We start from the raw sequence: 22,688 nt of genomic DNA on the forward strand, positions 1-22,688 counted from the left end.
TTAAAGGACAGGTTTACAGATTTTCAAGTGTCTTAAAACAACATTCAGGAGCCCAAATCAGTGAAACATGTTTTTCTTGCTTCCTCTGCATACTGGCTGGGGGAAAAATGCATTTAAAAGTCTGTGTGAAGCTTATATTCAGCTTCAGCAGTCTGAGTTAGTCATATCAAGTGGATATCTGACACATTTACAGTCTTTTTAGCATCAGATTCCCTCTTTGTGTTTCCTCGGACGGTGTCATATTAGCGTCAGATAAACTTTTAAATACATTTTTGCACACAAGGAGGACTGTGGATTTTGTCTCCCATCACCTCCATTGTAAGTGCATTATCAAGGGATCTTCTAATGGTCAGTATGAACAGGAGGAATGATGTTGAATCCGACTCGGAGCACTTATACAAACAAACATCATAAAAAAGTCAACGAAAATGCTTTTATATAAGAAATAGAAGAAAGCATCGGGGAGTTTTATGAGTGTGGATGAAACTTAGTTACGGTGACGAACTGTAAGTACCCGCGCTGCTGCTGCACTTGTAGTTCTTTTAATGGGAGCTGTAGTTTTTTTCTGTTGCTTAACTTTGCTTTAACAAAGGTTTAGATTTCTGATAGCGGCTGCTGTAGAGGAGCTGACTTATCTTAGAATATGCAAAGTAAACGTCAGGAAAACACGTAATTTTTTCAGAGAGAAAGATGAAAGAAACACAAGCTTGTTCAAGGTGGGAAAGCTACGCCTTTATCCCGCCTCGCTGCTCTGTATAAAAGGTACGGACATGGAGTTGGGGGGGCAGAGTTGCTCCGCCAATAAGCAGGTTACGGAGGTCGTCACAGAGCCGGATCAGCGAGCTGATGTTACACGTCACGCCTCTGATACGCTGATACACTGATATGCTTAACATTGTTTGGTTCAGTGTAAAAAAGCAAAGGCGACTTAATAACGGATCCTTTATGGCTATAATGTGGCGTTTCTGTATAAAAGAGCCTACTAGTGAAACAGAGGATAGACAGGAAGTGATGTCAGGACCTCGGCATTGTTAGTGAGGTTAATGCTGACTGCTAGTGAACACCAAAAACAAATTTTTGGTGGTTGTTATCAGTTGATCAGTGTTTAATATTGTAAGGAAGTGCTGGAACAAGCAGAAACACACATAAACAGTTGGAAGTTGCTCTGTTGTCTTCTAGGATCTCGTCTCACTAATAAAGGCTGGACTGGTATCGATTTTCAAAACGTCGATCGGCTGAAGGATATCCATCAGCTTCTCATGTCATTCAGAAATGTAATTCAGATCACATCTATCACTCGTGGCGTGATGGGTAAAAAAAAAAAAAAAAAAGAAGGTTTGTGGTAAAAAAAAGCCTTTAAAAGAATATAAAATGTGCTGTAGAAAGAATGTCTGGTTTCCTCAGAGAAGCTTGAGGAGGCAGCGAGCAGTGTGCAAGCGTGGTGGACGCAGAGCCAACTTCTTGTGTAAGAGGTTTAACATGAGTTGGGAGAAAAATCCCTGGCGCCTAACAGAGCGGCGGCTGCCAGAGGATAACCTCCGACCCCGGACGACCTCTCGCAAATCTGCATCAGTCTCGCTCTCTCCGCTCCCCTCGTAATTCTCAGAACGTTTCTCACTGTGAAAGTGTGTTAGAGGAATATGATGTCTGTCAGTGTTGTTGTAGAGCGGATCCTGCTGCAGAGTTAATGCTTCAAATCGTTATTATTGTTATTATTGTTATTATTAACCCTTGTTAACCCTTGGTGAAACTTTACTTTAACCTCCCTTATTTATAACACATTATAATTCAGTTATAAGCAGATAAAAAGACATTTTTAAGTTTTGTCAGCGAGTATAATGTCTCCTATGACGACATACTTTATATTATTCCAACTGTGTTTTACTATGTTGGCATTCATTATCAGTTTATATACCAGCATCCAGGAGGAGACCTTGTTTAGAGCCGCAACAATTGGTCGATTAATCGATTAGTTGCCAACTATTAAATTAATCACCACCCTATTTTGATAATCAATTAATTGTTTTGTCTTTTTTTTTAAGAAAAAATGTCCAAATTCTCTGATTCCAGCTTCTTAAATGTGGATATTTTATGGTTTTCTGCTGTGAATAAACTGAATATCTTTGGGTTGTGAACAAAACAAGACATTTAAAGATGTCACCTCAGGCTTTGAGAAACAGTGATCGATATTTTCCATCATTTTATGGCATTTTATGAACCAAACAACAGATTGATTAACTGAGAAAATGCTCAACAGAATAATAGATAATGAAAATAATAATCAGTTGCAGCCATAATGTTTATGTACTGCTTATAAATGCTAAATACAATCGGGGGATTATAAGTAAAGTGTTACTGACAGGACAGGACACATAAATGAATCAAATAAAATAAAGTAAAAAAAGAATAGACGCATCAAGTAGCTACATCTCAAATCTTCAAATTAGCCCAGTGTTATCTAAAAGTATGATCCATCTGTCTGACTATACTCGCGATCGTAGTTAAAAATGTGAGAAACTGACCAGAATCTAAATAATCTGTCCTGCAGGTGATCCCAGATAAAAAAATGTAAAATCATGTTTTTACCTAAATCAGAATGTTATTTTCCTCTTTAGGACGTCCTATCACAGTTCTGCGTTGTCAGACATAGTATAGCGTGGTAGCAGACCACCCATGCTAACCGTTTCACCGCCAACGTTGAGTGTGTTAGTTGCACTGATCTGTCGATGCAACACTTTGGTCCAAAGTAAAATATCTTGACAACTATTAGATGTATTTGCCATGAAATCTGGTACAGACAGTTATGATCTAAACGTCTGTTAGTATATTAACAGGCCTAACAGGAATAACATTGACGAGTCTTCCTCGAGTCTGTGCATTACATATGTCACTACCAGGAGGTGATAAGACTGGAAACAAGGGAAAACAGCCAGCCTCGAAAGCTCATTAACAAGATGTATCTGGTTTGTTTCATTCGTGCAAAAACACGTTGTAAAAATGAAAGGAAACGTGGTTTTACGGGCAGGTATTTGCTAAACTATTGGGCTCTGGCTCTAGTTCTGTTTTTAATGGACAGACATGAGATTGATATTGATCTCATCTCACTCTTGGCAAACAAGGAAATATCTGAAAATGTCCAAATATTCCATTAAGCTCAAAATACAGCTCAGGCCAATATAGGAATGTGATCATTAAGTTGCATAACTGCATAACTGAAAGTTTGGACAAGTAGAAATATTGACCTACTGGTGTTGCTAGAAGAAAAGTCATATTTAAAATAGTAATTACTCTGCTGTACAAACGTTGCGTGTGTGGATTTGTGTGTGTGTGTGTTATCTGGCGTCCATCTTACCGGACAGAACAGTGAAGACGGCGGCGAAGGCGTTCAGTTTGAGTCCGTCGATGACGTTGCTGGAGTGAAAAAGCTCCAAACACATCAGACTGAAGCCGACCACCAGCAGCAGGATGTAAAGCACCTCCGACACCACCGACAACCACAGCACACCTACAGGACACACAACTTAGTTATACACAAACATACACCAGCAGCACACACACACAGAGACACTGATATAATAAATATACATAACTAGAGTCTCAAATCTTAAATAATGAAACTTGCTTGAGGCTGCTGTGAAGCAATCATTAGCTAACTACATTAATATGTGGAGAATAAAAAGACCTAACTGCAATCACACAGTTCAGTACAATAACAGACACAAGACCAGTCCTGGATGCTAACAGAGTTTAAGCTAACGCTAATAGAGTTTAAGCTAACGTTAACAGCTCTGTCCTGATTTATTTTATTCATTTTTTAGCTTTATGTCCAATTTTTACACCTGGTATTAACATGTGATCTGTATCTGGATATATTATCTGGATAATGACATCTCTGGGTCTTCGCATTTACACCTGATATTAAAATGCATTTTTGTTTTCTTAGCAGTGCCCGCATTATGATCAGATCTCAATATGTGGAGCTGGACTTGTCAACAAACATGTTGCATCCCAGGTCAATTAAACTGCTGCCACGAACCAACGTCATTCATTTATTAAATCACATTTTGCGAGGGAAGACTTCTAGCTGCTTATACGACTTGTAGTTTTTACAGAGTTCGCTTTAGCTGGCAGGAAGAGGCGGAGCTAAGTGACCTTTCAACTTACAGGGATGATGTTTTTCTTATGAATGTGGTCACACTGTACAGATTGCATTCACACCTGCTGAGATCCGATCATTATTATTTTTATTTCTCATGCATGAGTCTTAAATTGTTTGACTGTTTACTTTCTACATTTCTTCTGTCATATTATTGGCTTGTCAGTCATCTGTGAATCACTTTGATTTGTGCTAATTTACCTTTATGAAAGCTGCTATACAAATAAAGTTTGGTTAATTGATTGAACATTAACTGCTTTTACAGGACCTCTCGGAAAGGTTTCTTGGCAAAAGGGTTTAAACCGTGAATTTACTGCTGGTTCTAATGTCTCTGTAGCATTTTGATATCTTGACGACTGTAAACAGCAGACTTTACGCTATGTTCAGTGAGTGATGGTGGTGGTGGTGATGTGTCTGGGGAGACAGTGAAGGAGGAGGGGGAGGGACCAAAAATCTAAGGGAGGGAATGTGTATTTCCTCATTTCTTACGATATGGGAGTGGACAACCCAGCTCTCTGGTGATATGCTGCCCCTAATTTGCTTGGGAGTGTGGAGTATGAATTTGACAGGCGGCCAATTCTTACATATAGCACCTTTAAAATAACCATGTTCTCAAATGAAAATCTTAAGTAAGAGTTTGGAGCAGGTGTTGTCATTCAGACGACACACAGAGTCTGGGAATCATGCCAGAAAAGAAAATACATCAAACTGAATGCAGCAGTGACTTATGGGATATAGCTCTCTTCTTATTCTGACTATATTTTCCCCTTCAACACCATGTCGCTTTCTCACACTTGCACACCGATATAAAAACCCACAAAAAAGAAACACAAAATTGTGTTGAGATAGCTCCTGGACTCCGGAGGTCAGGGTTTCAACTTGTCAGACATCTGAAGGTTTTCCACGCGGCGCTCAGGGAGAAACACCACTGAGACCTGCTGAAGAACTACAAGGTGAAATCTGTCTGTGGCGAGCAGGTTCACGCTGAGGGATGAGAGTTTGCACCAAACACTCATATTTTTGTCAAATTATTGCACGTGCGTCAGAGGAAACACTTACAGGTAATACAAAGTGAATATGGAGTCAGTCTTTAGTGTGTTGATACGACACCTGAGTTTCTGCACTAAAATAATATCAAGTATCTTAGTTTAATATAAATTGTGATGAATACTTTTATAGTCCTTTTGTCATTTAACTAAATACAACTCACATCAGTGTCTAATGTTGTCTTATCACCAGCAGCTGTACAAGAACCAAAGAAAACTGAGTAAAATTAGAAAAGAGTTTTACCTTTACATCTATAGGGAACATAAACGTCTGAACCAAATTTCATGGCAATCTATCAAATAGCTGAAAGGCAATTTCACCCAAAGTCAGTGGGATTTGTCCTCTGAGAACCAGAGATGTGGTTACAAAATTTAAATAAAAATATATTTGTGGACACAGGTCAACTACATCAAAAGCTTCTATCTTATACCCATATATTTTACATCAAATTGCCATTTTTGAAGGAAATTTGCTGTTTTCATTACTAAAAAAAACTACTTGTACATATGCTCCTCATAAATTTACATGGATGTTCATACAGAACTGGCTAAAACTACTTGGTCGTATTTGATTGTTGGATGGAGATGAGACGTGAGTGTTAAACTAAGATGCTACAGTACATTCAAACCATCCAACCTCAACCTCCTTCCCAAAGCAGCGGTCAAACCACAAAGTTACATCCACACAAAATATGTGCATCTGGAAGCTCGGTGACATAGTGACTTGCTAGGCTAGTTGCTTTAGCTGGTGAGCTAACTGCTAACTCTCTAGCCGGGCTAGCACTAGTCACTCACAATGGCTGCCGGTGCTTCTCTCTATTTTCTCTCTACTGTTCTGTTTACTTCCCTCTGGCATTTCTAATAAAGTTATTGAAGATAGAAATTGAAGCTCTCCAAGGTAACAAGCTTGTCAACGGTCAGTTAGCAAACTTGTTAGCTTAGCTCAGTCACTAACGGGACAATACATTTACAGAGTTTATTCAAAAGATGAACTGTATTCGTACTATCCATTTGAAAATTTGTATCATTCTAGGACAGTTTTTACTCGATAAGTTAAATCAAAGTGAATGATCGTTTTCTCAATTTTGGACTCTCCGGCTCTCCGTCCCTTCAAAGGTCAGCACCGTCAAGATGGCTTTCTACTGGTCAATGGAGTCAAAGGTAACCAAAATTGAACTCAAGGTGAAAAATCTGCACAGATTTACTCCCACGTGAGCCGATCCACTGATCATGATGAAGGAATTATCTGTGAAATGTTGCTGTTTTTAATCCCGGTGCGTCCAGGACTGTAAATATCATGTATCAAGGTCGTTGTGCTCGGGAGACGCTCTGAGATGTTTGCAGTCTCTTGGCTGTTTCTTTCATACTTGTATGTAGTATGTTTACATTCGTTTTCATCTTAAGTTCTGACTCCCATCTGGACAAGAAATGAATCAATCAACCTGCTTGTTATCGAATGAGAGGTGTGTGCTTTGGTTCCTCTACAAGCTTCTGTGACCTACAATCACCCGTAACACCCTCCTATGAGACGTTTACATGTGTCTTTGGTGAATAATTCCACCGTTACACAGCTTTGAGTTAGTCTCTGCAGATAATAACACCCAGAGCATCAACATAATAAAATTAAACTTTTTTTTGACACACGATTTTTATTTTTCTCCTTGAAAAAAACATTTCTTCCCTCATAAAGCATCAGTGTCGACATTCATTCTGGGTCCTGTCATGTGCAGAGAAGGATGCAAATATTAGATGTCTGCCCTTTTTTTTTTTGTCCTCCAGGCACAAACTGAGGGCGGAGACATTGTCCTTCCGTTCGTTTTGTCTTCATTCATCCCTTAGTTGTTCGATAACCCGGAAACTGCTAATGAATCTTTGCAGAATGATGATGCATCTCGCCACGACAAGCGGGACATGACACTCGCAGCTCAAAAACAAGAGGAGAGATATTTGTTTTGGGATCGGCCCACGGGACAAGGGGAGGGAGGATGTGTTTGATTTCTCCACCTGCTTGTTTGGCACACATTGATTGTCTCTTTACAGACGCCCTCTGGTCATACTGCGAGAGGAAGGAAAAATAAGACATGATGCAGGGATGATGAACACGTTACTGTACTGCTTCGTTCTCTGGAAATGTGAACATTTTTAAAGCAGAGAGGAGTTGTCATCCTGTAGCCGCCCTCGGGGATCCACTCTCACTACCAGAACTTGCTTTTTTTTTTTTTTTTTTCCCCCTTCCCTCCACAGCTCTCCACATTTATAATTTCTAAAAGGCAGAAGCTCCTCTTGAATGGATGAGGCTCATGACACAGAATTAAACAGGATTATCTGCTCTGCTCTGCTTACTCTGCTCTGTCAGGGATGTAGATGAGGTACAAGCGCGACCTCCAGGCTGAGTTTTCAATTTCAACATCACTTAGTCGAAAGGGGAGCTACAGGATCCCTGAACAGCCAAAATTGATCCATAATTTTGTGTGACACTTCTCTCTAGGCAAGACAACCTTATTTCTATATTCAAAGTGTTTCACAGGGGACACTGGGCATATCTTTATCCTAAAACTCTACTTTTTTTTACTTTTCTCTGTGAGGTTTGCTCTTACGAGTGTTCCAAGTCGGATTCGACAAACTCTCTTAACAGCCTGAACTCGCTCGTTTCAGCCTGATGAATCCCACCTGTTCATGAGGATGATGAGATCCATGAGATTATGATTATTAGCACGTTCAGCTCCACTTGTGGGGCGAGTTTCATTCACAAAAAAAAGTTTCCCAAAGACTAAAAAGCACCATGCAGCTTCAAGTCCTGCTTTCATAAATCAGCAGGGAAAAAAACAACAAATTCAGGAGTGTCAGAAGCAGAAGATACGAAACAATTAGAAAATATGAATCCAGCTGCCAACGACGTGCCACGAGAGCAGCTCTACTGTGACAGAAATAAAGAGGGAACGCTTTGACATGAAGTTAGATGCTAAAAAAAAAAACATCTTTCTAAAGCGAGGCGGTCAAGGAACGTGACATTAGATTATATCAGATGAGAGAATATTATTATTATTATAGTCTACAGGTGATATTAAACTGTCAGCTGCAACAGACGATGATACAGGACAGAGACCTGCAGGGAGAAACGGAGGCAGCAACTACTACCAAAATATGCCAATAAAAGTCATAAAATCTAAAAAAAACTTTCCTTAAATTGGCAGCCATGATGGTGATACTGTAGTAAACAGTATCACCATTTTTGTTAATTCCAGCATCATATTTAAACTCTAAATTAACTCAGATTAGGACGTTATAACTGTTAGTCAAACAAGTGTTTCTCCCATTGAAGAAAGGCAGAAATGATCTATTCATGATACGTACGACAGCTCTGGACTGATTGTAATTCTTTTTCGTTCCTAAGAAAAAACTGAGTATTACAAGATTGATGAAAGCCACAAATGCATCTTAAGAATGAATCTGTTCGTACAAGTGCTTCCTCTATGAGGCCCATTGAGAGTAATAACAGAGTTAAAAGGCAGAATTTTAAAAAGGAGAAAGAAAGAATTACGGTGCATCCTAAAGTTTAATTAAAAGCAATGGCAGAGATATAACTCTTCTTCTGCAGCTAAAGGCCCTTTACACTCTGCAGTTTTGGGCTGTTTGAGATGAAAGTTTGGCAGTCGTGAGAGAAACGTGGTGAAATCTTTAGTTGTCAATCCTAGATCTCACTGTGAGACTCGTCCGAGGCAAACTGCTGACAGAGAGAGAAATTTAAGACCAAATTCTCAGAGCGTGACTGCTGCTGCACGTCAACATCAACGTCAATAAAACAAACCAATCAGAAAACGACATGAAATGACACAGAAGCTCGTATCTACAGTGTTTCCCATGGGACAGTGAATGCAGCGTCAGAGCAGACCGCTTTAGGAAATCAGACACAGATAGATAGTCAGAGGAGCAGTGATGAATCTGAAACAGGCAGATTGAGTATAATGCACCAACTCTGAGTCCGAGAGAAAAATCTGAAATAAAAACCTGTTTTTATGATAAAAGAAAATGAGTTAGAGGGCAGAGGAAAGCCAGTAAAGAGAAATGAAGCTGAGACGAGAGGAGTGAGAGGATGAGCAGAAACCTCTGGAGGCATCAGCGATAAAAGCATCACTAACCACTTTACGATAAGGTGCAAAATTAATGTGACAGCTGCTCCTATCAGGCCGTCTGAAGGAGAAACTGCAAACCTGCAGAGTCTCAGCAGCTGAAACCTTCAGGATAACAAACAGGACGTAAACTGAACAGCGTTTCCTCGACGTGATGTTTTCTTTAAAGCCACACGAGCAGCGTGTCGGTCCACTGCTTTGCTCCACACTGAAATATCTCAACAACTATCGGATGGATTGTCATGAAATTTGGTTCTGACATTCGTGTTTCCCAAAGGATGAATCCTACTGACCGTGGTGATCCCTCAACTTTTCATGTAGCGCCACCATCAGGTCAAAATTTAACTACATTCCCATCAGCCTCAGTTATACTTTGTGTTTAGTGCCAATTAGCAAATGTTAGCATGCTAACACACGAAAACTAAGGTAATGAACATAGTAAAACATTATATCTGCTTAGCATCTTCATGTTAGCATTGTCATGTTAGCATTAGATTGCTAAAGTTATCATTTGGCTAAAAGCACCACTGAATCTAATGCCACATTCATGTCATATTGTCGTAATTACGCGATTCGAACTTGTAAATAGCAGTCACGCCAATTTTGACTTTACGACTGGGAAACTTTTCTGATGGCGCCGATGTATCCGACTTAGCGCTTCATAATACGGAAGTACTTGAAATGGTACCAAATAAGGACGCCTCACATCAGCTAAAGTCTGTCGTTCATGGTGATTAAACCCAAATTTAATTGGATATGTTATTATTAGTATTTTTAACCATCACTTCACCAACTCTGTCATCATAGAACCGTCTCAGGTCGTCTAGCGTCAGACGCTTTTATCCGAAGTGACTTACAAGAGAGGCAAGGCTATCAAGAGTTAGAGGACAGTGACTCAAAAGAGCCGTCGTGCAAATTCTCAGGTAGCTGACCAAGTACAAGTGCAATGAGAAAGAACGCTAGACAGAAGGTCTTTTTTTGTAACAACTGGAAGTAAACAAGTTCATAAGAAATGTCATAAACAACAAGAAAGAAGTGTAAAAATCAACAAAGTGCTAAAAGGTCAAGGGGCTTCTCCAGGTATTTTCTTACAATCTGTTTTATAATATCAGTTATTATATTTTTAACCTTGTTTAACCTACTTTGGAAATGAATTATTACAATGCCAATAAAGGAAATTTGAAAAACTTGAGAGAGAGGATGATGTGCAACAGTCTGTGCTGTTTGAATTTGGACACAACCAAGAAAAAAACAACTAAATATAGCATATAACAAGACATGATGTTATAATTGCATCTTTACCACATAAAGTGCTGTCCTTTACTGCCTTTATTTCATAGATGTTTAATTCTAGTGTGTTTTAGGAAAATATTATTTGTAAATAAAAATATATTTTAGGTTACACCAAAAACATGCAGTGAAGGTAATTTGTAATTTGTTCAGCCTTGAGTGTTGCCTGCAGTCTCGCTCTCAGGCTACATATCGCCCCAAGTTCCCCAATAAACTCTCCTAACACGGCAGGACGGACAGACTGGATGTCGCCTGAGAGACGAAACTCAGGGCAAACACAGAATATCAAGTCACTCGAAGCTGCTCATCAAGCTTGTTGCTGTGTGTGTGTCCTCTGTAGGGGAATTACTACACTTGGAAATTAATATCAGGCACTCGTAATTAAAAGGGGCACCGCCTCCAGTAATTAATTAATTAATTAATCAGGAGGAAAATTAATGAGATCAAATGAATGTCTGAAACTCTGAGCTCAGGGATCTCCATCTCTGTTTCAAAGGAATATACAAATACAATGATTTGGTGATAAATAAAGATGTTTACTGAACTACCAAGGGACAGAGATGAAGAGCCACTAAGCATATATACATATAAACAACTAGAATGGATGAACGAATGAATGGATGAACGAATGGGTTAATTAATGTAAGTTATTGCCAACAGAATGAATGAATTAATGAGTGAATGTTATCAAAAACAAGTCAAAAGTGCAGTAAAGCCAATAAGAATTTAATTCTGGATCACTCTTTGCATCAACTCTGAGACAGCAGCGAGGCAGATGGTTTTCCTACGGTTTCCGTGGTGATGAAAGGCTGATGATGAGGCGAACTTCCCGGGGAGCGCAGAGCGAGGCGAAGCCGGGACTCTGTGATCCTCGGGTCGCCGGGGTGATCGCCAGATGAGAAGCGCTGCAGCAGGTTCAGTGAAGCGCTTTGGTTCACTGCTTCCCAGGAGGGTGAATCCAGTCTGAGACTCGGCTGAGGCAACACAGTGTGTGTTCCTGTCTTGTTGTGTTCAGTGGCAGACTGACAGAGTTTGGATGCTGGAGCTCTAACTTACCAAACAATCTTCAAGAGTCAAAAAAAATTTAACTACATGTAAAAAAGAAATAGGAGATTACAAAAATACTGGATTATTCATGCGGCAAACAGCGTGCAATGGCTGATGGTGCTCGGTCTTTCTCCTAAGGTGAGAGTTTCTTTTCTGAGGCCAACGTCTGAAATGCAACGAACGGGACATGATGACTGGCAAGGCTGAGACAGATCAAAAGGAGCCAGCTGAGGTGGTTTGGGCACCTGGTTAGGATCGTCCTGGACGCTCTGGAGGTGTTCCAGTCACGACCAACTGGTAGGAGACCCCCGGCGCAGACCCAGAACATGCTGGAGGGAATACATATCTCTCCTGGCCTGGGACCACCCTGGGATCCTCCAGGAAGTATGTCTGGGTGTCCTTACTCAGTCTGAAGCTACTGCGACCCGGTCCTGGATAAGCGGCGGAAAATGGATGGAAGGACGGACGTTACATGCTCATTTCAGCTGTCAGTGCTGAAAAATCATGAAACCAGTGTGAAAACACTTAGATATTACATAATATAACTAAATAAAGAATAATAAAAAACATAACTGCATTTTCTAATCTGTAGCTAAAACTATGTGACAGTGGAACCCATCTAAGGTCTGCACGATACTAGCAAACCATGACTAAATATTAGCCTTATACTGGTTAATATCAAATACACTCATGTGGTACTGGCGCGTTCTTATATCATTGTTGTAAAAGTTGTTACTGAAAAGGTCACTAAATAGGTTTGAATTTCCATAATACCAAAATAATTACATGTTCTGAAACAAGAAGATACATTTTAGTGGCATCAGACACTTATTGTGAGTTTTAAATCAATCAACTCAAAGGAATGTGACGTATCCCCCACAGTTTATGACTCTAGAGAGGGTGAGCTAGTAGAAGACCAGTTTGGGTCAGTCTGTGTCTGAAAAGAAAAACAAGGTCTTTAATTCCAAAAACTGTCCATTTTCCCTTCGTGGACGGCGGGAGGACGCTGGGGTTTTCAGTTCTGTTCCATGTCTTTTCCTGACGTCTTTCATGCCTTGAGGTCAGAGGTCACTGTGTCTGTGTGCTCTTGTGTCCACACAGATAGACTGTTAGACTAAAATATAATGTTTCTGAAATAATTCAACTTCTTTATATTCCTGGGTTCATCTCGTACACCTCTGAGGAACTTTAAAGTTTTATCAGCTGTTTTCATAATTTCATATTTATGATTTTGATTATTTAATGTCAGTGAGTGTGATCTTTATGTAACCTTTTCTCAGGTCTCTCTTGCAAAAGAGTTCTTGATCTCAATGAGACTTCCTGAATAAATAAAGCTTTACCATAGACTGTATAAAAATATGGACGTAGTTACCGTGACGTCACCCTTTCGTTGGTTTCTGAAGAGCGGTTTTGAAGCTCAAAGCGAGCCGCTCCGGCCGTCGCCATCTTGGCAGCACGTGACTCTGCCTAACTCCCAGCCAATCAAAAATGGGCAAAGAGGCGGGCCGAATGGCTGAAACAAGCCACCTAGCGGCTGGTGGACCTGTCACTCAAAGCAGCCATGTCCTTCATTATGCATAACTTTACGGCTTAATAAAACTTAAACGGGCGAGTTATAAAAAACCCTCCGTACAGTTGTCATGAAAGGAGAAATTAGCTACAGAGACCAAAACCGTTGTTTGTACCAGGCTGTAAACATGTTTATTTCTGCTGTAAAGTCGGGCATTTTAACATGGGGGTCTATGGGGATTGACTCGCTTTTGGAGCCTCAAGTGGCCATTCAAGGAACTGCAGTTTTTGGCACTTCCACATTGGCTTCATTTTACAGCCCCGGAGGTTGCTGCTTGAGCTTTACTAACTAATAATTGAAGAAGACTCAGATTAACATATTTACATTGTTATCAACTCCTCTCTTCTGTCATCTGGATTAAGAGGACGATGTCCAGAGAGAGTTCAGTAAGAAAGTCAACTTGAAGTTTTAAAAGCGAGAGGGACATCCTCGGTGCAAACGACACCCTTGTCTTGATGGTTAATATTGAATCTTTGACTGACAGATCAGATTTTTAATGGAGGTGCAGCATCAGTCTGACTTCACTCTCTAGTTTCTCGTTAGCTGCAGCTTTAATTTCCAACCAGTCGACGGAAACAAATTCCAAGGGGGATAAAATGTCTGTAAGGGAAAATATAAAAATATTGACATATTGACCAAAACAATTTTCCCCCGTTTCTGTCTTATTGAATATGTATCAGAGCTTTCTGAGACTTCATTAAACTGAAGACAGTAAATAAAACTCAGCCTGCAGGACTGATAACAGGAAGCAGCTCATCAGACCGAGCCTCATCTGAAATAGAGATAATTATATCTTTAATTACTGTGTGTGTGTGTGTTCATAAGTGTGTCAATGGTGCGTAATGTCAAGAGTTTCTGCCTGTGATACATTTTTGACACCATTTTTCAGGGTTTCCGTATCAAGAATCCAGATTTAATAAGAATTTAGACCCACAGGGATTCTCATTAACGAGATTATTGTTTTAATGATTGAGCTCTGAAACGAGGATGAAACACTGAATTATTTTCACCCACTTAAGTGACTTTATTGAATTAAATTACGGCTACAACTAATGATTTTGGTTTCATTACCAATGAGCCTATCAATTAAGATTGAGATTAATCAATTAATCATTCACTTTAAGAAAATGTCAAAAATGGCAAGTTTTTCAAGTTCTCTTTTCCTTGAGACTACTTTTCTGTGATGTTTGCGGAAAACTGGAGCCACTCTGATAAAGAGCGAACCTGCGTTGTCCCGGTAACCAAGGTCAGGGAGATGGCCCGAGACTCCCTAGACCACTGGTTCCCAATCTTCTTTGTAAGACCCCAACAGCCCAGTCCGATGAACCTTCATCAACACCACCATTTATGTTCCAAATGTGTTCATTTGAATTCATTCACAATATTTCCATACAAGAGAACTGTTGATGTTTAGTTTGGTTTGGTCAAATTTGCATTCGAACTACAACCACATGGAGCAGCGAAGGCTGAACGTTCCAACCATTTATCCATCAGTTTTAGCTATTTCATCTCCTCTGCTTGCATAGACTGTATAAAAATATGGACGTAGTCACTGTGACGTCACCCGTTGGTTTCTGAAGAGCGGTTCTGAAGCTCAAAGTGAGACGCTCCAGCTGTCGCCATCTTGGCAGTACGTGACGCTGCCTAACTCCCAGCTAATCAAAAATGGGCAAAGAGGCGGGCCGAATGGCCCCCTGGCTACAGCAGAAGTGCCCCCAGTACTAGTACAAGTACCCCTGGTAGGGAATCACTGCCCTAGACAGCACAGATAGGTGAATGTGTAGATTCATTGGCATAATCAGACATTCAAACCAGAATGTGCTGATGATGTTGAAGCTTCATGCAACGTGACCTGAATTAACACAGGTAAAGTGCAGTTCCTTGTTTAGAAACCAGTGAACCAATTAGACTCATTTTACATATCATTGGATGACTTGTTGAGGTTAAAGACTAAAAGTCAGACCTTCAGGGAGGGAGAACAGGAAGAGACACCTTGATGTTTACTGTTTCTGTTCTCCACTTGGCCGAGTGTTTCAATAAATATTCTCAGCATAAGACATCAAGGCTCCTGTACGCTTTCTTCTCCGAGGTGTTGACCATCGCTCTGAATTTCTCCACAACAGTTGGCGAGATCGACAAAAACCTTCACAAACAAAGCGTTCAGAGCAGGTTGAAGCCCAGAGAGCATTTCTACACAAGTTCACCTCAACTTTTGGAACTTTGACCGTGTTAAGTATAGATATCCAACATCATAACAGAACAGAAAATCACAAAAAGGAGAATATGTCCCCTGTAGGATTAATATCTTAAACAGCACTTCTGTTTTATGTGTCTTATACTATTTTAGCTTCTTTTTATTTCCAAATTTAGCACTTTTAATTGTATTTAAATGTCTTTTTACTTTGCCTTGTGTTGCTTTTATATTCTGTCTTGATGCCTTTTATTCTCTAGGTAAAGCACTTTGAATACAAATAAACTTTCCTTGTATTTTTCCCTGAGTTTCACCTGGCAGGCTACATACAGACTCGGATGTTGTGGGAGCTTGATGTACTCAGGGCTGAAAAATGTGAGAACTTATGTTTTTCTGGGTAAAAAAAACAACAAAATACCTTTAATCTGTACTTACATTGAGGCTTACAGTTAATAATTCCTAAAAAAAAAACATTAGAATGAATTGTTGGTTGCTCTGTAATTCTAAATCCAAGCTGCTCTGAATGTTTTCTTGTAAACAATAAAGATTTTTTTCTTGTTTGTTTGTTTCAGTTTTCATTAACAACAAACTTGGAGCTGACTGTGGAGCAGCTGTGTTATAAAACCCAGCAGCGAGCATGTAGGGCTCAAAGGACGACAGATTAACATATTGTATCCTTGTGTGAGGAGCAAGGTCGCCCCGCTCAATACATCATATCATCCACCACTGCTCCGTGCAACACTCCTGTTCTTCTTCCAGATGGCATTAACAGATGAAACCGTCAGAGAACTTTCATTATTAACTACCTGCTCGGCATGAAACGGCGAATTAGAGGCTACGCCCACATGCACCAAAATATTCCCTTTCTTCTGGACGCTCAGATATTCCTTTCATTAGCGGCAGGATATAAACACCACGTGCTGTTAGAAATAACCTGCTCTTATCCTCCGTTAAGAGGAATATTTATGCGTTACCCCAGATATTCTCTCATTATCCAGGATCCAGATACACAGAAATATATTCTTCTGTTCTATTTTGCACATCATACCAAAAAAAAGAAAAAAGCCTAAATATACAAGAGTTTCTGTTTCTGTGCTTGACTGAGGTGGAAAAAGTGCTAAAGAGAAAAATAAGAACAAAAACAGAGATGACAGCAACAAAAAAAAGACAAATAGCGGCCGCAGAAAATGAAAAATAGTAAATCAATTAATTCATGAAGGTACAGTAACATAAATATATCAGGTGGTAGCAGCAAAGGAAACCTGTGTTCCTCTGATAAGGTGAATCTTTTTTATCTCCTCTTCAGGATGTGGTTGATGGAAACAAAAATGTGATTTTATTTCCACGTTTGGTTTAAAATCTGCTGCAACATTCGGACATGAACGTAAAGCCTCATCCTCATGTTTGACAGCGTACAGGTGTCCCATAAATCAAGACCCACATAAAGACTGAGCTTGTACAAATCAATTAATACGTGTCACTTTCCTTGTTCTCCCTCCTCTGTCAATATAATCACAATGAAGGCCCCGGGATGCTTCAGATTAAGTGCTTTTATTGTCTAACAGCATATGAAACATCCTCATCGGCTAAAGAATTGCATCCGACAATGTTTGTCGATTTCTGAAACACATAAATATACAATTCCTATCTAACCCTAACCCTAACCCTCCTGGAAGACATCTGAGACGGCAGGAAAGGACCGAATGACGTCTTTCCTTAAGTTTAACCACACATTGTCCATCAGGAAGCCACAAACAACCAGTTTGGTCAAGGCCTCAAGCTTCAACAGGCACTTTTTTAATAATCTGGGCAGTGCATATGACAAGCATGGTTTTTCAGGCTCAAGATGTCTGGGACATGGATGAAATGGGGGTTACAACCATGCAAGTTCCAGAAAAGATAATTGCTCCCAAAGGGCTGCGGCAGATTGGGGCCACGACATCCGTCGAGGGAGGTAGCCTGGTGACTGCTGCTGTCGCGGTCAATGCACAGGAGACTTCTATTCCCCCTTTCCATGCACACTTTATCTGTGATGGACCCACCGGATCTGTTGGTGCAGCCAGTGGTTAAGGATGGATGCAGGAGGAAGAGTTTTAGTTGTCCTACGCCATTTTGCCCAACAAATGAAGCCATCGCAGGGGTCCAAAGTCCTCCTTTTGTTGAATAACGATGCTTCTCACGTGTCTGTTGGTATCGTGCTGCTGACCTTCCCGCCTCAATGTACCCACGAGTGTTCCAGTCTTTCAAGGGTAGAGTTAACACGCACCTTGACCACAAGATGAAGACCTACCTGGCACTGTTGGCAAAGCCTTGCCTCATGTGGGAACCCTTGAAAATATATCACATCATGAGTTAGATACACAGGCGTCTGGCCCTAGAGCTCTGAAATCTTCAGTGAAAATGACTTTGCTGCACCCTTACAGGCTGGAACCACCTCAGTGTCTACTCCAGGCCCCTCTGAGCCCACTCCAGGCCCCTCTGAGCCCACTCCAGGCCCCTCTGAGCCCACTCCTGTATTCAGCCCTGTTGACGTCGGGCCTTTCCAAAGGCTGGACAACAGAAGAGTGTTGCCATGGTAAAGAAGAGGGGTGTAAGCGCCATCCTCACAGACACTCCAGTCAAACAGGCAATATAGAAAAAGAGGAAGAAGAGAGGAAAGGCAGAAAACCAGCGCTGAAGGCCAAAAGAAAGATCTTGAGTTCAAAGGAAAAGGAAAATGAAACAAATCAGTCCTCTGAGGATTGCCTTGTGCAGTGAAGATTTTGCCTCCTCCGTCCCAGGGGGGAAGTGGGTGAATTGTGTCTTCTATGAGGGGTGGGCATATGAATTGTGCACTGAGGGTATGAACATTATATTTGTCACAACTGTGACAAAAACCGCTTTGATAAAAACAAGGACACACTGTGTCATAGATGCAAAGCGTTCTCGTATAGATTAAATCGGTCTTACCCAAAGTGCCGTGCCTGTGAGTCGTGACTGGGGGCAGAGTGGTTAAGTGTCAGTGAATGACTAAGAGTGCTTTGCATCTCAAAAAAGACTGATACGATACTAAATGAATGAACAAATCAGTTTACACAGAGAGTAAAATTAATCTCTGGGAGCTTTTTACTCCAGCTAAAACCAAATAAGCACTTCCTGCTCCTTAAAGGAGTTTATTAAAAGTGTTTAAAAGAAGACTGATGGAACTGTGTTGTTATATTGCTAGATAAATATATTGGTCAGCTGATTAATGCCTTTTTTTTGTTCCATAAGTGACATTAAATTAATCCAGGGTGCTCCCGAGACTTTTATGCATGTAGTTCCAATCCTTATAACCCTTATAAACACATTCTTAGTGTTTGTCATGTTTGGTCATTTCGGCCTTTTTAGTTTTTCAGGTTTGACGGTTTTTTTCTCCTTTGGTTCCCAAAAAATGCTGTCAGACTTGTGAATGTGTTTTTAATTCATGCTTTTCACGTGTGTCTTTAGTCCGTAGACTACTTTGGTAATCTAATGAAGCCTTGGTTTTGGTTTGTCTCGCTGGTGTAGCAGCCAGTATTTGACTGAGAGGAAAGGGAAGGAATGAGAATGAGCAGCTCGGCTCATTTCAGGGAGTTCAAACTATTCTGAGCCTTCACAATCATTAATTTGTTCATTTTTGTCTTGTGCTACTGTGTCGACGTGTTTCTTTCAGGGTTTGTCAGCCAATATGATCGGCAGATTAAAGCCTTTTTTTTTATTACATACTGTATATTGACATGAACTTTGAAACAGTTCAAAGTTTTCAGATTAACAATGTATATGTTGTTGCTGACCTATGCTGTTTGTGTCAATGTTTGACGCACAGTTTCTTGTCAGTATATATTTTATACTCCATCCATCGGTCCATCCATTTGAATATTCATCGATGGTAGAAAAATAGATGGATGATAGATAAATAGACTGGTGTGGATACCAATCCATCCATCCATGATACAGATGGAAAGACAAGATGGATATCCACACATACCTATCTATCCATCCATTTATCATGGATGGAGATAGATAGATAGATAGATAGATAGATAGATAGATAGATAGATGATATCCACACATATCTATCCATCTATGTATCAGTCTTTCCATCCATGATACATGGATGGTTAGATGAGCGATGGATAGATGTGTGGATATCATCTATCTTAGATGGATCCACAAACAGTATCCACTATATAGATAGAATTGTATTGAATTAATTGTGTTCAAACCATAGACTGTATATAAAGATGGACCATAATGACCTGTTGAAAAGTTTGTTGGAGCCAGCATCCAGTGACCATCAGTGGTATTGCATCTTCAGGGACTTCCACATTGGCTTCAGTTTCAAGCCGTGGTTGTTGCCGCTTGGTTCAAACAGACTCTTCTAGCGAGTGTTACAACTAACCGTCTGTCTCTCACAGTTTCATTTCTGCCACTTTCGGTGCGATTGTACAAGAACATCAGGTCCTAGAAACAAACTTCAAGTGTTTATTTGTAGCAGAGGTGTGTATGTTGCTTGTATAAAACATGATTAATCTCCAAATATTTTAAAAAATTATTAAGCCAAAACCCAAATGTGTAGAGTTGTGCAACATCCTCCCCTACTCAGATTTTACGGCAAACATAGGTGACGTCAGTAGTTAAAAAACAGTTTTATTATAGAAAAACCTCCACCATATTTATTCAATTAGCAGTTATTAATCGATTATTGATTCTTCAAGTGGCCAACTATCAATTAAAGTAATTTTACAATTTGCACCCCTAAAACTGTGTGAAGTTTTTGTTCTGTCAGTGACCAGTTAACCAGTTTACAAGCATGCTTGTTAGCTCTGAGAGCTTCTTTTTCCCTCTTCAAAAACTTTTTACTGAATTAAATGTTGTATAATGTTGAACATATTGCCAGGAGGAGTAAACAGAATAGTAGAAACAAAATAGAGAGAAGTTCTAGGAGCTTTCATGACTGACCAGTTCCAGTCCAGCCAGACTGGATAATGTATGAGCTTCAGCAGTTCATTAACCGAGTAGTCACTACATCACAGAGCTTCCAGATCCACCTATATCATTTGTTAAGAGACCTTTGAGGGCTGCATTTAAAAATAAATTTTGGATGTGAAGCAAAAACATTAGAAATAACATTCCTCTTCTCTGCAGGTAAATGTGGCTAAACCTTCTGAGAACTCCAAACAAGCACTAAAAGAGTCCTGAAAAGTACTGTAATATATATATTGTCCTTTTTTTCCCTGGTTCCCCCTCGGCCTGACGAACAGGTGGGGAGCGGCAGGGAGTGGTGGCGATGCCTAATGACCGTCATTACTCACCTCTCTCCGACGCCGGGGCCAGATCAATGAAGCTCCGACACTTCTCACCTGAGAGAGAGAGAGAGAGACAGAGAGAGAGAAAGGGGAGGTGAAGGGGAGGAGGAAGAGAGGGATGTGAAGAGGAAAAGAGGTGGGGAAAGGTGAGGAATACAAGGTGAAATGAGCTGGGAATGAAGCGGAGAGAGGGAATGAGAAAAAGAAGGAGAGAGGGAGAGGAAAAAATAAGATAGAAAGGTGCAGAGGATGAGGTGATTAGTGAGAAGGAGAAAAGGATGTAAGGATGGAAATGAATGCATGAGGTGGAGAGACACCAGGAGGGAAAAGCATAAATTGAGCGTTAGCTTCAAATCGATTTACAAAGAATACAAGCTAATAATACTGCAGTACAAACAGACACAGTGACTCCTGAATGTCATCCTGCTGCTCATCTTATCCGACAACACTTTGTTTGTAGCAGATCAATTTCTACTGCCAGGACGAGTTTGTCATTGTCACCTTTACTGACATTATATACTGTAGCACCATCTTCAGTTAGAGACTCTCGACAGACGACTATGACCTGCAAGGAGAGGATCACGTGACTGACGAGGGTAGCCAAGCTAGCACTTTTTTTTTTACATTATTGTCACATAAAGCTAAATGTCCTTTCTTGTTGTGTGTTAGGTGTGAAAGAACTACTCTTAGGGGAGTAGTTCTGTGTAAGGCAGACACTACTGAGCACGTGCAGGTTTGACTTTATAATACATAAACTGCTCAAAGGACTTCAGGACAAAGTCAAGAGTTTGTGATATGTGGCACAACAAGCTAACGGAGTAAACAATACCGTGTTCCTGCACGTGCTCAGTAGTTTCTGCCTTACACAGAACTACTCTCTGGAGACTGAAAACATGATCACTGTTATTAGTCTTTGGAGGCGTTTCTAAACAAACTAACATGACCAGACTCTTCATAATGAAGGAACGTGTCACCCAGTACAGCGGTGTGACTCACTGATCTGTTTTTAATAGTTTTTGGACAAAAATGGAGCAAGTTCATCACTTTGCAACATCACTTAATTAACCGGCTACGTGATGTTTATGTCGGCTCAGTGAAAACTAAAGTGGTGTTTAGTGGAATTATCGAATGTTGTATTAACATCTATAACAATGCTTCATAGTGAGTTCATATTATTTACCTCATACACGATGAGTTCATGTTTATGTAGTGCTTTACATAGAGCCGTATCCTCTTTTTTTTTCCCATTACAGTTTTTCAGGCTGCAGAGAGTTGATCAGCGCTCAGTGGGACCTTGCAGGTCACAGATCAGCAGCCACAACGCGAGCCATAACTCAGCCTCGGTAGTGTCACAGACAGCGAGCAGGTCCATCCATAACTAGCCTGAACACCAAACGCCCTCACACTGCACCCCCAACCAACCCCCCGCCCAAACAACTGATGAAGAGGCTCTCTCCGGATACTGAGGCTAATTTAAGAGTCAGACGCTGAAATGAACCTGTATATTGTTCTATATGATAAGTAGAAAATATGTATGGTCCATTGTTATTGGGTGCTCTGTCTTATGCCCTTCTTCAGCCACATAATCAGTCGCACACATACTCTACATACAAATTAGGAGATTTTGAGTATATAGTGCGCTTTACACTGGAAAACTGACAGAATAAGTATCCTGGTGATCAAAGTTTTTATGCTTGATTGAGGTGGAAAAGTTGGTGTATCAATGAAAGCAAAATGCGACAAAGTGTTATGTAAACAGACTAAATGATGACGTACATGAAGCGTGTGATTTAAACATCACTCGTTCAGCTGTTGTTTATGTCCTGCTTGTCACGTATCTCACTAACTCTCAGTTATGTTCATGTGGGTTTTTGTTCTCATGCCATGTCACTAAGGCCTTGTTCAGACTGCCAGCCCAAATCTGTTTTTGGCATATCCAGATTGTATCC

General features: G+C 40.3%; 1 protein-coding gene and 1 long non-coding RNA gene across 2 annotated transcripts in view; one reads left to right on the plus strand and one right to left on the minus strand.

The window, feature by feature from the left end:
* gsg1l (gsg1-like) overlaps positions 1-22,688 on the minus strand; it is a 46,639-nt gene that overhangs the window by 9,203 nt on the left and 14,748 nt on the right. The window contains exons 2-3 of the mRNA XM_044331112.1: positions 20,746-20,793; positions 3,353-3,505 (exon numbers count right to left, since the gene is read on the minus strand). Of these exons, the coding sequence (XP_044187047.1) occupies positions 3,353-3,505; positions 20,746-20,793 (201 nt within the window). The remainder of the gene's footprint in view (positions 1-3,352; positions 3,506-20,745; positions 20,794-22,688) is intronic.
* Positions 9,769-12,514, plus strand: LOC122966790. Its single transcript, XR_006398465.1, has 2 exons — positions 9,769-11,609; positions 11,808-12,514. It is a non-coding gene; the product is annotated as an uncharacterized LOC122966790 (long non-coding RNA).

The sequence above is a fragment of the Thunnus albacares genome, chromosome 17, assembly GCF_914725855.1.
Source record: "Thunnus albacares chromosome 17, fThuAlb1.1, whole genome shotgun sequence".
NCBI classification, from domain to species: domain Eukaryota; kingdom Metazoa; phylum Chordata; class Actinopteri; order Scombriformes; family Scombridae; genus Thunnus; species Thunnus albacares.